At 33.9% G+C, this 16,984-nt stretch overlaps 3 protein-coding genes across 6 annotated transcripts; 1 reads left to right on the forward strand and 2 right to left on the reverse strand.

Annotated features, from left to right (window-relative positions):
- Positions 1-1,382: 1,382 nt before the first annotated feature.
- LOC132183750 (protein phosphatase) lies at positions 1,383-4,338 on the forward strand. Of its 4 annotated transcripts, none has more exons than XM_088518376.1 (6): positions 1,383-1,658; positions 1,808-1,892; positions 2,080-2,245; positions 2,801-2,859; positions 2,994-3,130; positions 4,074-4,338. In XM_088518376.1, the coding sequence occupies exons 1-3, from the start codon at positions 1,585-1,587 to the stop codon at positions 2,197-2,199; spliced, it is 279 nt and encodes a 92-aa protein (XP_088374502.1). In that variant the 5' UTR covers positions 1,383-1,584; the 3' UTR covers positions 2,200-2,245; positions 2,801-2,859; positions 2,994-3,130; positions 4,074-4,338. The 4 variants fall into 4 exon arrangements, with proteins under 4 accessions (XP_088374502.1, XP_088374503.1, XP_088374504.1 ...); XM_088518377.1 differs by having other exon boundaries at positions 2,809-2,859; XM_088518378.1 differs by lacking the exon at positions 2,994-3,130.
- A 39-nt stretch (positions 4,339-4,377) lies between these two features.
- On the reverse strand, positions 4,378-7,191 carry LOC132183749 (S-adenosyl-L-methionine-dependent methyltransferases superfamily protein). Its single transcript, XM_059597157.2, has 8 exons — positions 6,859-7,191; positions 6,647-6,755; positions 6,219-6,443; positions 5,747-5,846; positions 5,551-5,661; positions 5,339-5,422; positions 5,072-5,130; positions 4,378-4,665 (listed from the first exon to the last, which is right to left on the reverse strand). Exons 1-8 carry the CDS (start codon positions 7,043-7,045, stop codon positions 4,473-4,475), a joined length of 1,068 nt encoding a protein of 355 aa, XP_059453140.2. The 5' UTR covers positions 7,046-7,191; the 3' UTR covers positions 4,378-4,472.
- Positions 7,192-8,222: 1,031 nt separating this feature from the next.
- Positions 8,223-9,673, reverse strand: LOC132185737 (putative WRKY transcription factor 50). Its single transcript, XM_059599514.2, has 3 exons — positions 9,288-9,673; positions 8,726-8,870; positions 8,223-8,615 (listed from the first exon to the last, which is right to left on the reverse strand). Exons 1-3 carry the CDS (start codon positions 9,559-9,561, stop codon positions 8,492-8,494), a joined length of 543 nt encoding a protein of 180 aa, XP_059455497.1. The 5' UTR covers positions 9,562-9,673; the 3' UTR covers positions 8,223-8,491.
- Between the last annotated feature and the right edge of the window lie 7,311 nt (positions 9,674-16,984).

Raw genomic sequence — 16,984 nt, forward strand, 5'->3', positions numbered from 1 at the left:
ATACACGATTAAATATATCAATTTTAAATTTTGATAATAAAATAAATATTTTTCGTTTTATTTAAAATGGAATCCTTTTCTAGTTGAGCAAAGGCTCTCAATAAAAGATCGAGTTTTGAAAGAAACATAGTTGTAGATTTAGTAGACAAATCGGGGGCCCATGGATAACATCCCATTCCGAAGGGCCCAACTCCTAGGCTAGGAGTATTATACAAGTGGAACAGAGCTTATACAAATGTCTAAATTTATATTTAATATGTTCCTCGACAATTTGGTTTTTTTTTTTTATAGCCCTACTACTTCTATCTAAATCAAATAGAAAGAAAAGTTAGTTGTTTTGAATTCTCATAGATGATCTGGTGGAGTTAGGTCAGGTTATGATTTAGTTGAACTTGAGGGAGTGTCTGCAGTTTTTACCGTATAGGCTCCTCCTATACGGTTCTCAGCAGGTATGTGCTATTATAGTCACACCCAAGTAAAATATCCACAATTGATTTTTTCAACCTACCATTTTTTGCTTAAAAAAAAAAAAAAAGTGAGGAAAGATATGTAGAAATCAAGTCAACAGAGGCATATATTGGCTTAATATCTGTTGATGTCTCCAATCGGACATTTTTGTGCATCTCAAATTCAGCACAAAATTACTTGAACCAACAATTTTTTACATGAATCCCAAATTCGGCATAAAATTAGCGAGTTAAAGCTAAAAAATTTGATCAATTTAAATAAATAGGTTATGTTAGAAATTATCTATATAATTTTATACTAATATGCTGACACAATTTGAACATGACACATAATATTTAAGATTGACAATTCTTTACACGATTCACAAATTTAACACGAAATTAGCGTATTAAGATTAAAAGGTGTAATCCGTTAAATGATATGTGTGAATTATAATTAACCTATAATCTTATTATCATTTCTTAAAACGACTACAATCCAACGGCCACAGATCCTTTGCACCCAAAAATTACTACAAAAGTTCCAAACAATTCCGGTGTCTGATATACAGAACTCTTCCTCATGCGTTTGAATAGAGATTTCCGGCTGCCATGAGACAACCAAGCATCAGACAATTTATCTTTTTTTTTTTTTTTTTTTCTTTTTTAAAATTAAAGAAAATAGATATTAATAGGGAATTTAAATTTGAAATATTAGCACCAAATTTAAGATATTAGCATCAAATTTGAAGTATTAGTATCAAATTTAGGATAATCAAATCCCTTTTGGGTGATACCATCTTTAAATGGTTAACCTTCTACTCCTAGATTTTTGTTTAATATCAAAAAAAAAAAAAAAAAAAAAAAGTTTTGGAGTATTAAAAATTAAATATTAACTTATAGAAATTTAACTAAAAACGCGCGGCTGAGCAGGACTCCATGCGTTTCGGTACGGAACGAAACGTTGGACAGGAAAACCCTACATCAGGAAAACTGTAGCGCACAGGCGACAAGTTTCGGCAGCAATCTCCCTTTTCTTCCGATTGGGCAAAATCCGTCTTGGTGTGATCAGAAACACAGAAATAGTTGAAAACAGAAGGCTCCCTGAAAATGCAATTGTAAACAGAAGGCTCCCAGAATGGGGCTTAAGAGAGATTCGTCAACGTCCCCTTGTGCCCATCTCCGAGCTGCCTACAACAACTGCTTCAACAGGTACCAAAACTTTCCATTTTTGTTTTCTGGGTTTTGGGTCTCCAGGGCAAAAGGGTTTTTTTTTTTTTTTTTTTTTTAACTGATTCCGCTTAGACCCTTCTTAAGCCTCTCTTTCTAAGCAAGTTTTTTCTTCAAAATTCTATGTACAGATGGTATTCAGAGAAGTTCGTGAAGGGGCAGTGGGAGAAAGTGGAATGTGTTTCAGAGTGGCAAAAATACAGAGCTTGCCTTTCTGTATGTTCCTTGATTCTTCTTCTTCTAAACACCATTTTCCTTTTTCTTTAAAATTTCCCATTTTATGTAAAAATCTATATACTTTGGTGTTTCTAGCTCTTAATAATAATGAAGGCACAAATTTTAATGGTTCTATATTCATCTAAATATGCAATTCTCTTCCTCTCTTCAACGATTTTGTTGCCAGCAACATTTGGATGATAAGCATCTGAGTCGATTCTTGGAAGCCGAGGCTGTTGTCGATCCAACCATTCAAGATGAATCCGGAAACCCAGTTGATGGTGCAGCTTCTGGCGTTCCTCAGTAATATACGTTCTTACTTTCATTACACTCGGAGAATAACAAAAGTAAAGGTAATTATTGGGAGATCGATTTACCTATTCATCCAAATGAATATATATATATATATATATATATATATATATATATATATATATATATATATATATATATATATTACATTGTTGCTTTAGTTGTGTATACTGGTTAGCACTTTGGCATTCGGAGATTTGGTTTCTTTGAAAGTTTGAAGTGTATCTGATCAAATGGACTGCAAAGAGTTCTTTAACTATAAAATTTGTGTTTCAATGGCATATACTTTGTTTACCTGGTATTGAAGAAGAATGAGGGACCGGGAAATAGTGGTAATTGAGGTGGATGGTAAAAGGATTTTAAAGGGTCAGAAGTATGGATAAGAGATTTGAAGTATCAGAAAACAATGTTATTACCTGGAACAATGATTTTATGTCATGCGTACAACAAAAACAGGCACTATGATTTCATCTTTAGCGCATACATTATTATATAAATCCTTTGGGGGTGCTTGATGCCCTCTTATTTCACTTGATTTCGGTTTTCCTTTGGGGTTTTGCTTTCTGTGATATATTCCTGACTGTAGTGGGTTGTAGCAATGCAGAACTTGCTTTTCTAGGGTGCCCCAGAGGACCAACTGGATCTTACATTAAAGGTATTATCATTATCACCAACATCCTTGTGTTTCATTGAAAAAACCTCATCTTTGATAATCCTAGCTTTTGGTGCATCATACTATTTATTAGACCTCTTCTTATGATGCATATGCTTGTGGCATACAATTAATAGCTAATGTTGGGGAACTAGCTTTTGGTTGGATATGTGGGACTTCATGAATGATGGGAGACCCCTTCGATTCTAACCATCAAGAAGTGGGCTGCAACTGTAGATGGCAATAGAATTTCCTTTCATGGTTTACTAGAAAGGTATCTACTAATTTTACTTTCTAGGATAAATTTTAATTGGACTTCATTCCAACCCTTATCCTGTCATGCACTTCTTTCAAAGATTTTAATCAACTTCTTCTGATGATCGAATTTGGTTCATGTGTGGTGTCCAGTGTATAGGATCTCTTCACATGATAGAGGTTAAATCACTATTCAGCCAAATTTTTTGAAACTTAGCCATTAGATTGGTGCAGCTTGAGCCGCTGAATCCAACATGTATACGCTTGAGCATAATACATATTATATCATAATAGGCCATGCTTAGCTAGTTCAGAAAATTGCAACTTCTAGTTGTGTTAGCAGATGCCAGCGTTGCTTCTGTAGGATTTTAAATTCTAGTTGTAGGCTCAATGGGTTTCTTTCCCACTGCAGTTTTATACACTTGAAGTAGCATGTTTGGCACTTGGAGCTGCATTTCTGCTTCAAGTAATGATATAAAGAAGACTAGAGTTCTCCTAAATGTGACGTGGCTTTTAAAATCATCATTGAATTTGAGATAATCATTATTGAATTTTAATCTATTGGTGATTTTAAATGCTACATTACAATTGGGAAGACTTTAACTTTAAGGAGTAGTCCTCCTTATATCATTACTCTTTTGCTTCACTTCTTGTACCTTTTGTCATTTGTCATCTTTTATGACCCAATTGGAGCTCCATGTCAGTGTTCCCCTTAGGAAAAGCCCTCAAGTTGTGTTGCAAAACTTGCGCACTCTGGTTATAATCTACTGTCTAGCAGAGGATATTATCACATTAACTCCATTTAAACAAAGTGTGAACACTTTCTCATGTGCTTATATCTGAGAACATCACCAACTCGAGAGCAATTTTTGTTTCTTAAGATTATAATTTATTAATTCATGCATATATTCAAACTGCAATAATACTCAACTGCTAATAGTAGTGATATTTTTTTTGTCCAGGCAAATCAACAAGCTTATGGTTGTTGTAGAGATGAAAGAAGAGTTGGAATCTAGGGTTTATCAAGGGTGATTGTCGAGGCAAATCAATATGAGGACCATTGGTTTCTGCTATAGAAAACTCGTTTGTATTTGTTAATGAGGCCCTTCATTCGACATTGAGTTGTTTAATGTTGTGGCTCAGGGAAAGAAAAAAAAAAGGTCAATGTTGTGGTTTGAAACATCCTTGTTATGCAGAACTTAGTAAATTGGTTTCCACTTAAAATGAGTGGCTACATTTTTTATTCCTTCGGATGCCAAACTTGCGCACTAGCTAAAATGCATTCACACATGAAACAGCTGCCAATATTATGGCAGTAATTGCATGCAGGCTCATTGGGAAGAAGCTTTGGCTTTGGCTTTTTATTTCTTTTTGAATAAGAAATGTGCAACCATCCATTCTTCTCCATCATTGTAATTAAAGAGTTCTGCGACAGCAATGAAGAATGTTCTCCAGTAGACAGTCCACTTGACAGCAGAATCCTTGCCGTAGGTTGACTCCATAATTGGCTTGATGGAAGCAGACTTCTGGTCCATTCTTTTCAGCCACTCTTCGCTGCAAAATAAAGTGTTCTCATTTTTTTTGTTCTTAGGGTATTGGGATTAACAGCTATACAAATCAGTAGGGGAGCAATGGATATTAGAGCTCAAATTTTCTGTTGGGCCTTGTTTGGTAAGGGTTTTAAATACACTTTTTATTTTCAAAAACAAAAAAGCATTTTTTTCTCAAAACCATTTAACAAATAATTCAAAACACAAGACACTTTCAAATGTGGACCCTTCTAAAAAAAAACTTATCACTTTTATATCACATCAAAACACTTTTTTAAATTAAAATCATAAGACACTTTGCAAAACCATTATCAAATGTATCGAAGTGCTTAATGATTCTTAACGAAGCACCCTCGCTATCATTACACATCAATATAGCAGAGTTAGAATTACAGAATGTTCGCCCTTACCTTGTCTGTGCGTAATGCTTCCCATTCACAAGCCAATGATTAACAACTGAAACATCATCCTGCATATAAACCATTGCCAAGAAGCCATTCACAAGTGAAACTAACTCTTTAACTTATCTTTTGGTTTTAATATGATCATGTAACTGCATTATTGACATTATGTAATAGCCTAGATCTATTGAGTCATAAACTATGGTACAATTTATGGGCTTTCTGAAGACAGGGAAAAATATCACAAGTTTGAGGGACGAAGTATACAGAGCTCACCTGAAAATATAGAAGAAGATTTGCTGAAGGCATTGTACCTCCAGTAAAGAAGAATCTAGTAATCCAGTCATCATCATTTATGTCCTACCCAAAAAAGTAGCCAGAGAGTATCATTAACCGTTACATACTAGAAACTGTATCTTAAGCAATGCCAAAACTAGAAGTGGCAATGTAGTCCAGTGTCTACAGTCCTACAAATAAAGTCAACATACCTCAAAGTGGTATGCAAATGCTTTGTGGCAGAAATGGTGAACAAAGAGAAGGCTATCCTGTTTCATCCACTTGGATATCTTCGTTAGAAGATCCTTATAGTTCTTCATATGCTGTGTCAAAGAGCAAAGCTAAATCTTGAACCATTTCTCAACAGTAAACATCATGTCTATGGCAATGGCTTTAAAACGAACTGACCTCAAACATTTCGATGGTAAATAATCGATCATAGGATGCTTCCATTTCGAATGTGCTAATATCTGAAACAATGATCTCTACATTCTGCAGCTGAAGATCCCTACAGAAAAGAGTCAAAGGAGTGGTTTAGAAAATTACTATAGCATGTAGTTTGCCAACTAATCATAATAAAAAACACCATATTAATCAACCTGGTCTAAACACAAAACAGTTAAAGTAAGCATCTGAATTTGTCAGAATTCTCAGGATATCTTGTTTCATTAGTTTAAGTCACATGTTAATATCCTGATGATCTACTGTTAATCATGTTATAATTTCCATGATGCTATTTTCCTATTGTATCTGTCCTACACAATCAGTTTTAATTGATTCATAAATACTAAATAGTAGTCTTTTTCTATATTCTCATCGTCTTTCTTTCTTTCTTTCTCTCTTTAACATAATCATAAGGCAAATGGGTAGAGTAGCATACCTACACTGCTGATCAATATGTGCTTTCTGGGTTGTTGAATTGCAAATCCCTGTAACCTTGCAGTTACTATACTTCTGTGCAATGTATAAAGAGAGTGACCCCCAGCCACATCCAATATCAAGAACAGAGTGACCATCTTTTAACTGTGACCTCTCACAGTAAAGCTCCAACATTGCTACTTCAGCGTCCTCTAGGGTATTAGACTTGTCAGAGAAGTAACAACAACTGCACAAAGACCCCATCAGCTTTATACACTGTAAAAGTAGGATCAAGAGCTTTTGACTAAAAAATCCTTCAATAAATATGTTATATATTTTGAATACCCATGAAATTAACAATCTTCTATTACAAAACCCACACAGTAAAACTCAAGATCCAGGTAATTGTTATCCAAATGATGAATTCCAGATTTCGGCGAAGGAAGTTACCTGTATTTAAGATTCTTTCCAAGGACGAGTTTGAAGAAAGAGGTTGGGAGCTCGTAATGTTGAGCCTTCGGCTCGTCAGTCTTGATGGCTATGGGCATCTCCCTTAGAGCTGCAAGCAGAATTAGGAAAGTTTTAACTTGCAAATTCAACAGCCCAAAAACAGTAAACAAAAAGGCTGATTTAGAGCCTGACGGAGAAAGAGAGAGGATTACAAAGTACGAATTGGAGGAGGTCGGACAGCTGGAGTTCGGAAGACGGCTTGTAACCGGAGCGAAGCCGGCCGGCCAGCAGCAGCCGTGTGAGCTTCCGTATCACAGCGTCTGGTAGCAAATTGCGCTCCAGTGTAGATAGCATCAGCCTCACTGTGGCGTCGTAGGGTACCTGCATAAGCCCAACCATCGCTCTCTCTCTCTCTCTCTCTCTCTCTCTGGCTCTGTGATTTCAACCCCACGTAGTCTTATCTTTGTGGCAGGCTGTAATTCCCGAGTAATGTTAAGAATAGTTTATTTGACTTTTAAATTCTCCGATTGGATATCAGATCTGTTAGGACTCAGGTGATCCAGGTTTGGACGTCGTTATCATCGAAGCTAGTTTTTATTATAATCGAACCAAAAAAACAGCGGCCGTCCGATTAACTAACCTACCCTCCGACCAAAACATACACAAAAATATCTCGCAAACAAAATATCTACTGACCTTAATATTTACTTTTTTACATTTACAGGTAATTTTAACTTATAAGGGTGAAAAAGTAAGAGTAAAAAAATAGAGTATATATAGCGTTACTTGTATAATATAATAAATTTGTATCTCCGCTTGCCGGGTTTTTTCCGCATCTGCTCTTTATATAGGAGTCAAGAATTAAGGGAAACATTTTTTTATATTGAAATTAATTAATAAAAGACCGAGAAAAATGATTTTCCTTTTTTTAATTAGTTATCTTGGCTTAAACCTTGTAAATGTAATCCATGGACAGTAGGCTCAATTCCCCTTAGTCACACAATATTTGGGATGAATCATATATAGTATCATATATATCAAGTGAAAAATTAAAATCTTTGATATATTTATCTTTGGATGAACATGATAATTAAGTTTTTTTATTTTTTTATTTTACCATATCTAGAAATTGTAGATGTAATAAATAGCTGAACGTTTAATTTAAAAACAAGAATAATTAGGATTTGAACAAATCTAATTTTCCAAATAATAGAATTTTCTAGCTAGAAATTCTAGAAACCTAGCTAAGAGGATAGTTTGATCCAATTTTCTTCATGCTTAACAAAAGAAAAGAAAACAAATGCCTTGTAATTAATATAGCAGCACCAATTTGATTGGGTCTACTCGCTTTAACTGAATTTAAGCTAATGTCGGTTCAAATTAAATAAATAAATAGATATATGTATTTTTAGGTTTAGAAAAAGAAATTGAGACTATATAAGTAGAAACTCTGCATATAATAATTTATTATCTTCAATGTACATGAGCAGAAGATCATGGTACAAACCATGTCCACATCACTTGTCCTGACATTGACAAAACACCTTATAACTACAAGGATCGCAAGGATACTATATAACGTTAGAAATCATGCTCTTAATTATTTTACAATCATCACCATACAATATTGATAAAACAATCTCAATCGATTCTTGGCATTTTCTTTTAAGAAGAATTAGTCTAGAAATCGATCGAAACTATCACGTCAACGTCGTGAAATAGACGTAAAATAATAGCATTACTTGTCTACTAAATCTAGTACCGGAGTTGTTGTACCATGTAGTACATTACAGTGTGCAGCAGCAGCAGGCTCTAGTGCGATGCACTTACGATGAAGAAGAAGAACTAGAAAGAGCTCTGGTGGTTATGGACGCCTTCGTATGTTGTAATCACACACCTTGGATCCTCGTTATCTCTCTCAACTCTTTTCTTCACAGGGCATCCGTCAACGGAACATCTGTAGTAGTTTCTGTAATCACATGTATATATATATATAATATGGTCGTTATGGTATATATATACATTTTTGGAATTATAAAATCATGAATTTTGTTAATATTGTAGCTATATATTAATTACCTGGGATTTGCGCTGTTCTTGACCATTTTCTTCCCATACTTCCTCCACTTGAACCCGTCGTCCAGAACTTCAACCTCTGATATTGTTCTAAACGCAACTCTTTCTCTCACTTCCCTTCTCTCGTTGTCATTCTCACGCTCTCTCGCTGCAAGATTTAAACATTCAGACACAGAGAGAGAGAGAGAGAGAGAGAGAGAGAGATGCTATTCAATGACTAGAGAGTAATATTAATGTTTAAATTGTTTGGAAGCAAAGAAACAATATTAGCTAGGCATGACAAACATCAGATTCTTAGAGAAGAGAAAATAGTTTTGCAAGTCAAATGGGAATTAAGTTAGATCATGGGCTATTGGAGGGTATGAAGAAGTTTGTGGTGGCTGGGGGCATATACAAGAAAAGATTTGCTGGTTGATTCTTGTAAAGTGCTTAGAGATGAGTGTACAGTGTTTTCTGCATAATTGGTGGGTTTTGTATAAAAAATTCATTCATGGGAAGAACAAAAAAAACAAGAAGAAGAAGAAGAAGAAGAAAAGAAATATTGGTTATGAATGATTTTGCTTACTTCTACTAGACCCATCAGGGTGGCTGCTGCGACTCCCACCAGACTCGACGACTTCATTTGCTTGATAAACAGGATTCTGAACAGACCCAGAAGCATCAGACGGCGGATCCTCCTCCACCCAGCAGTCATCGAACATCAAGTACTGATCGGCCGGAAGCTCCAAAATGGAGTGCTCGGCAAACTGATCTCTCTCATGAAAATCCGAGGGTACTCTATAATTGTTGCCAGCAGCCATTTCTGAGTGGTAGTAGTGTCGAAAAAAGCTTGAAAGCATTTGCTATGTTGTTGTTTTTTTCTTTTGAATTATCAAACAGAATGTTTACGGCATACATATAAAAAACCTCCATGGCTCCCGCGAGCGAGGGGGCTTCATCGTGAGCTTCCTGTGAAAGAGCAGGAAGTTTCAAAGGTAATTCTAAGTAGAAGTGCCGCATAGCCAAAATTAAACTCATGGAGGTGAACAGAAGGAGAGAGTGGGGCATGCCAAGGATGACTTGGGGGAGACTTTTACACTCTCTCTCTCGTAAGCTTTGATTGTGTGAAATTGGGTGCAGGGACGGAGGGGATCTCGTGCTTGGACCAACCCCTTCACAACGGAGAAGAATCCAAGTCAAATGGAGTTCGATCGATAGTGATTGGAGTGATCTTTATAGCTAGGTTGCTTCCTTGCAAAACAATCCTACAATCCAGCAGCCGAGCTCATGACAAACTTTACTTGGCCTTCCTCTTTGAAGTCGTTGCACGTTGTGAAATCAGCTGGCTGTTGAATAATATTATAGAAAAATGCTTGGCTTTATTAAAAATGTCATCTTTTGGTCATTTTAATCCTATATGGCATCACTCATTTTAAAATTAATAGATTTTAAATAATAAATTAATAGATTTTTGAAAAATGGGTCATGCTACCTAAGATTAAAATAGCCAAAAGATGAACTTTTTAATGAAGTCAAGCATTTTTCAATATTATATGCTAGGGATAAAAAGACCATTTTTTGTCCATAAAAGTCCTAGGTGGCAAGAGGCCACAGGCCCGATCAGTGGGTGGGGCCATAGCAACTATGGATGGGGCTTGTAGCCTCTTGCCACCTAAAACTTTTATCGGTTAAAAATGATATTTTTAATTATTGCACTATAACATTCCCATTATTATATTATGAGATTTTTTTTTTTTTTTTTTAGAAACTTAACTTTAAACTCCTGAACTACCATGCGTTTTTAGAAACCCCAAATTTCAAAAACTCTCAATTTAACCCCTTAAACTTTCAATTTGATTCAATTGATCTCCCTCTGTCAAATTCAGCCGAAATGACTAAAAAGACCAAATTACTCTTTGATTTTTATTTTTATTTTTTTAAAAAAAAAAATTTAATATTAAGGGTAAATTTAAAATTTTATAAAAAAATCTAGTGATATAAAGGTTATTTTATCACTTTTAACGTTTAAAATCGGATGGAGAAAGTATATTGCATCAAATTGAAAATTCAGGAGGTGAAATTGAGATTTTTTTTTTTTTTTTTTTCATTTCCAGCTGACGTGGCATGCTCAGTTTATCTTTATTAATTTTATTTTTATGCTAAGAAAATGTTAAATAACATATCTTTTCACGATAATTGTTTAAATTACTGAAAATTTAGACAACAAATAACTCATCATTGGAACTTCATAGTATGAAGCTACCGATCTTGTACTTGTATTTATTTATTTTTATTGGAGGTCGGGAGGTCCATTAATGGGAACCCTTTATAGTTTACACATTTGTTTTTTTTTTGACAACGTTGACTTAAATAAGCTAGAGAAGAGAATGTGAATGGTTGAAATTACAAACATATCTAATTTGGTTCGTTGGAAATTTGTTAAATCATTGTTACTTTTGATTATGACGAGTAGAAAAATTAAAAAAAGTTAAAGGAAGCCAGTTGAGTTACCGTCAATTCCATCCAATTTGTGGTTTACATTTTGTCAAGCCAGCTGCTAATTGAAATCTAAAATAGTGGAGAACAGTTTAGTCTATTGATACTAAATCTTATCAACCACACCATTTTTTCTCCTTCTTGACGCCTAATTCCCACCACCATAATAGTCGTCGTCACTAGCACTGTTCCCACCGTTGACCGCCATAGATTATAGCTATCATTAACCTTCACTTTGTCTCAGCATGTCGCCATTTGAAACCCTAACTGCATCGTCTTCTCCCACTCAAATGACATTCTCGCTCAAGCTTAAATTTCATTTAACAAGATTTAAACTACAAATAGAAAGAAATTGAAGCTAACTCAACTTGGAGGTGAGCCACTCCAATAATTTAATGTTCTGCATTACCATAATTATTTTAGGGTTCAAAGGTTAGAATGTATTTTCACTATTTGGAATTTGAAGTCAAGAAAGACTTGATTTTAGACTATAATTGAATCCTCACAGATTGTTGGTTTATATCAAAATAAGCTTGAATGAATCAACCGTACTTGAGTATATTGTTAGCTTTGTTATGACTTCAAATATTATTTGTCTCTATTTTGATCCAATAAGAGTAGGGGCGGAAATTTGTGTTCTCGTGTTAGGTTTGAGTCGTGTCAAGGCATGGGTATAAAATTACATAAGCCAATGCTAACCCGACACATTTAGGCCCCGTTTGGTTTGCGGAATAGACCCTTGGATTGGACTAGCTAACACTAGGTATAGCTAGTCCTTTGTTTGGTAACACTCTATTCCTGAGAATAGTCTATTTCCATGAGACTACTAATACCATACACAGGATTAGCTAAGCCACTAAAAAATGAGTGGCTTAGCTAATCATTTCTTGTGGGATTAAATTAATTGTGTAAATTGCCACAAAAAACCTCACTTATGGGATTAAATTCCGTTATCTCTCTCTCTCTCTAATTCTTCTATATTTCTCTCTCTCTCTCTCTCTCTCTCTATATATATATATATATGTCTTTATATTTCGTTCTCTCTTTTTTTATTTTTTCTCTGATTCTTCTGGTACAGTTTTTCTGCAAGTACAAACGAATTTTTTTTTTTTTTCTATGCCGTCTCCCTTCTCAGTACCGTTTCTCAGTTTTTTTTTTTTTTTTTAATTCTGTTTTTTTTTTATTTCTTTTGATTCTCTGTACTATTTCTCTTTGATTTTCTTTTATCCGTTTCTTTGTTTTTTTGTTTATGTACCCCTTTTTTTTTTTTAATTCTATTTCTCTGAATCTCTGTTTTATCAGTTTTTTCTTTTCTTTGACGGAGAAACAAAATCTGCAAGGTTTTTATAAAATACAAATATATAATATATATATTTTTTTATTTCTTTTGATTCTCTGTACATTCTCCAACTATATTTTTTTGATTTCTAGATTGAGTTTGATTATGTTTTCTCCAACTATATATTTTTTTTATATAAATAATTTTGTAGCATAATTGCAAAAAAAAAGGCCACATACCTAACATGATTAAAAACAAAAAAAGAAAAAGAAATTATAGTAAAGTTGTTTATGTTTAAAAAAAAAAAAAAAAAGAATGAAAGTCCTTAATAATATAAATTATATTTGTATTATAAGGGTATTTTAGGAAATTTGATCACAATATGATTCCATTCACCAACATATTGTATTGTACCAAACGAAGGAATATGATTAGCTAGTCTATTCCAACGTTACAACCAAACAAATGAATATGAATAGTTAATCTATTTTATACTCTTCTATTCTCAGTGGCAGCTAATCCTTTTCCAATGGACTAGACATTCCGCGAACCAAACGAGGTCTTAATAAAATGAGTAAAACCACTCAATCATAACCCTCTAATTTTATATTAGGTTTGTGTTAGATTTGCGGGTTACATTAAAAATTGTCATGCGTGTCGGATTCAGTTTGTATCGAAACATGGGTATAAAACTATATATGTCAATCATAATCCGATCCATTTAATTAAACAAATCAGCCTCCTCAACCCTAACCCTTTAATTTTATATTGAGTTTGTATAGTTTAAAAATTGACTATCCTAATAATAGTTCTAGAGTATGTTGTCTATTATTTTTATTTTCCTTGAATATTTTACTATTCTTCTTTCTCTATGGATATTCTACTATATTTGATATACAACTAAACATTTCAGTTCAGTGGAATTAAAAAAAAAAAAAAAAATGCTGAGACCGATCAAAATCCGTACGTCAACGTCAAATAGTCAAACAGACAAAAAAGGAACTCCCTGCGCACGTCTTAACACGGAAGTTTTGAGGCAACTTCTTACGTTGTTCGTCGCTTGATGGGCCCGCCCTTATCTTTGAAATCTTCTTCCATTTTAAGACTTCTAATGATGTTTAATTTTTTAATTTGGGACTAAAACTGGGGTTAACTTCACAATATGACGTAGTATTATCCCAACTGCTTGGCGTCACAATTAGGCACACGTCAAATCAAAATCCATCTTCTTAGCTTATCCTTTTTCTTCGAAGGCCGAAGGTTCTTTAGCAAGCAGCACCAAGAATTTTCTTGAACTCAATTTATAAATTTATTTTGCATTTTTTTAATGTATAAATTGTATATAGTTTTTTAATTAATATGTGAATAGTTACATAAATATATCACAATATTATCGTAACAGTTTCAATCAATACTGAAATCAGTCGTTATTTATAAAATTGTCACCCGATAGTATTGTGAGATACTTGTAATTTAAAATATCATTTTTATTAAAAACAAAAATGCACTTTTTAGTTTTTTAAAAGACTTGTGATAATTTTTTAAATTGAGTGGAAGAAATTTTTTTTAATCCAATTAGGAGAAAATTGGTGTCCTTTCTTAGAAGCTTCGTTCCATGGAATGCTCCAATGGACTTTATAGATTAGCTTAATTGAAGGCAATTCTTGGGCCCCACAAGTTCAGGTGAGGAATTATCACCCACTCAAGGTTTCGAAGATATCGGTATTGCATAGATTCTTCTTTCGGTCATTAATTTTTATTTTCTGTAAACATTTATTGATCCAATTTTGTTATATTTGTTTTATCTGTGTCGTGCAATTTGCTGTGAATAATCAAATGGTGTCATAATTTTCAAAAAATGGTGTGAAAATTGAAAGTGGATCGTACTTCTTTGGTCGCCATGTTGAATTGAAAGTTTTCATCAGATACGATTGATTGGTCAGATCTCTTGCAAAATTCCCAATCTCCATTATTGACTTTCTTTTTTACCTAATATTATTTTATAGGGAAAGATACAGTTTATCTCCCTCAAGTTTCAGGAGTTTTTTAATTTTAACTCTAAAGTTCAAAAATTGGCAATCTACCCTCTAAAGTTTCAAAAATTGACAATTTAAACTTTTTGTTTAATTTTTCCGTTAAATTGGACGGAAATTGGATGTAATTTCATAGATTTCTGTCCATTTTGAAGGAAAAATTAAACGGAGAGTTTAAATTGCCAATTTTTGAACTTTGGGGTTGAAATTGAAAAACCCTTAAAACTTCAGGAGGGTAAACTGCATTTTCTCCTATTTTCTATTTTGTGGTGTGGACTTATTTATATGACTCTCAATATACTTGAAAATGTTAGGTGGTTGACAATAACATTAAAATGCAGCCAATGGTCGTTATTTTTATTTTTATTATTATTTTGTAATGATCGGCGCGACTTTAATCACATGCTAATATGTGTCAACAAGTTATAAAATAGTTGCAAGTATAACATTAATATAACATATATAATAACGAACAAACAAAAAAAGCCCAATAAACTTATAAGCAGGTTATAAATATAGGAGCAATATGATTACACTTAATATTTGTAACATTTTCATTGGATGTCTTTGATTGTTGCATGCTTGACTCTTCTTGTGCTTTCTCATCTCCTATGCTTTCAGTAATTAAATTTTCATCTTAATCTTCAGCACATTATTAAAACTCAAAATCTTTTAATGCATAATTTCAAATGAGATTATGAATAGCGATAGCTGTCACCTCAATTTTTACTTGTTTGAATATAGCATATGATTCAATATCTTCCACGTACTTGTTCAAATCAGGCGTTTCTGCAAAAGCTCTAGATTAGAGTAAAAAAAATGTTTATTTTATTTTATTTCAAAATATGTAATTTGAAAATTCAATTTTTTAAAATATAGCTAACATTTGGTAAAATCACAATTTAACTTTTAAAATGCACTACAAAAAATTTTAACAATTAATGACTCCTTTATAATGACGTTTTCGCCCCCAAAAAGGTCATTGTTAAGCTAGTGACATTCAAATAGTATATTTTTCAAGATGACAGAAATTGCATAGACATGAATTTTGATTAAAGTCATTTGAATAGTAAAAATGTAGGAAAAAAAGGCTAAAATGGCACCTTTAGAAGGTGACATGTGAACAGTGCACATCACCTTCTTCTCTGTTGTTTCTCTATTCATACATCACCTTCTAAAATGTGGCGTTTTCACTATTCAAACGTCACTACCTTTTAAAAAATTATTAAACAAATTTTTTTTACCATATATATATATATATATATATATGTGTGTGTGTTGGGGGGGGGGGGGGGGTGTGTGGAGTGCCGTGTGGAACTTGGGAGAAAAACAACAATTTTTTTTAAAGCCTCAAGTGGCTCCACCACTGGGTGGCCAGAAAGGCACCCCTAGCCTTGAGGGTGACTCGTGGGCCACCCCTTCCCCCCAGGTGTGGCTACCGGTTTGACACCTGTGTTTTTTATTTTTTTATTTTAAGAAAAAAGTTTTGTGTGTGTGAAAGTGGAAATTTTTTTAAGTTTTTGGGTGTGGGTGATTGTTTTAAATGTAAACTTTGAGTGCCAATATTTTCAAACTTTGAAACTGTTCACACGTCACTATTCACAAGCGAATAGTGACGTGTTACTATTCATACGTCGCTATTCGCATGTGAATGGTAACATGATTGGGGGCTTCGCAAGGTAGTTAGTTTGTTCATCAAACATGCATGATTCAATTGCTGCAAACTAGTTAGTTTGTTCATCAAATTAGTGCTGCATGGCTATACTATACACTATAAATAGAGGGTCTGCAACAGATGCCATAAGCCTTCATGCTCTAAAAGAAAATCAAAACAATTTTGGAGGTTGCTGAACTATGTCTATGGCTATGGCACGGCTATGGCACAAAGGCTTGCTAAACTTGGAGAAGAAATCGAACGCGTCGAGAACCAGCCTTTGTGCCATGGTCATAAACATAGTTTAGATCTTTGTGCCCGAAAGAAAGTAAGAAAAAACTTGCTTTTAGGCAGAATAATTTATGCTGCTTTTTCATTGAACTTAAATAGAGAAGAGTTACAATTGTAGTTGATCACATCAAGCTAACAAGCTAATCTTGATGTGATAAGATAATAAACTAAGAGGGTTGATACAAAAGAGAGACCAATTACAAAAGAGAATCATCCACAAGAAGTTTGGTAGAATTGATCTGTTTGCATTTAATAACAATACTATAAATAGAAGTTTCTGTAGAATTAGATAACTCATAGCCTCCAGAGAGGCTCGTTTGCAATCTCGTCCATACAGGATTGCAGACGAGAGCAACCAAAGAGGCTCGTCCATAATCTCATCCAGACTAGATTGCAAACGAGAGGATCACTAGGAGTTACAGAGAGGCTCGTTTGCAATGTTAAGGAAGAGCATTATAATATTACATAGTAGAAGTGCCAAGTCAATCAGCATCATATCGCGCGTCTGCAATCTCGTCTGAACGGGATTG

Source organism: Corylus avellana, chromosome 7 (assembly GCF_965113065.1).
Source record: "Corylus avellana chromosome 7, dhCorAvel1.hap1.2, whole genome shotgun sequence".
NCBI lineage: Eukaryota > Viridiplantae > Streptophyta > Magnoliopsida > Fagales > Betulaceae > Corylus > Corylus avellana.

Bases quoted from the DNA above. Each gene is read 5' to 3' on its own strand.
- LOC132185737 (XM_059599514.2), bottom strand. From the start codon at position 9,561: ATGCTTTCAAGCTTTTTTCGACACTACTACCACTCAGAAATGGCTGCT. The intron at 8,871-9,287 runs GTAAGCAAAATC...TAAATCTTGCAG, and splicing joins CCCTGATGGGTCTAGTAGAA to CGAGAGAGCGTGAGAATGAC. The intron at 8,616-8,725 runs GTAATTAATATA...ATGTGATTACAG, and splicing joins AAGAACAGCGCAAATCCCAG to AAACTACTACAGATGTTCCG.
- LOC132183749 (XM_059597157.2), bottom strand. From the start codon at position 7,045: ATGGTTGGGCTTATGCAGGTACCCTACGACGCCACAGTGAGGCTGATG. The intron at 5,662-5,746 runs GTCAGTTCGTTT...TCTTTGACACAG, and splicing joins TTACCATCGAAATGTTTGAG to CATATGAAGAACTATAAGGA. The intron at 5,423-5,550 runs GTATGTTGACTT...TTTTTTGGGTAG, and splicing joins CATTTGCATACCACTTTGAG to GACATAAATGATGATGACTG.
- LOC132183750 (XM_088518376.1), top strand. From the start codon at position 1,585: ATGGGGCTTAAGAGAGATTCGTCAACGTCCCCTTGTGCCCATCTCCGA. The intron at 1,659-1,807 runs GTACCAAAACTT...TTCTATGTACAG, and splicing joins TACAACAACTGCTTCAACAG to ATGGTATTCAGAGAAGTTCG. The intron at 1,893-2,079 runs GTATGTTCCTTG...TTTTGTTGCCAG, and splicing joins AATACAGAGCTTGCCTTTCT to CAACATTTGGATGATAAGCA.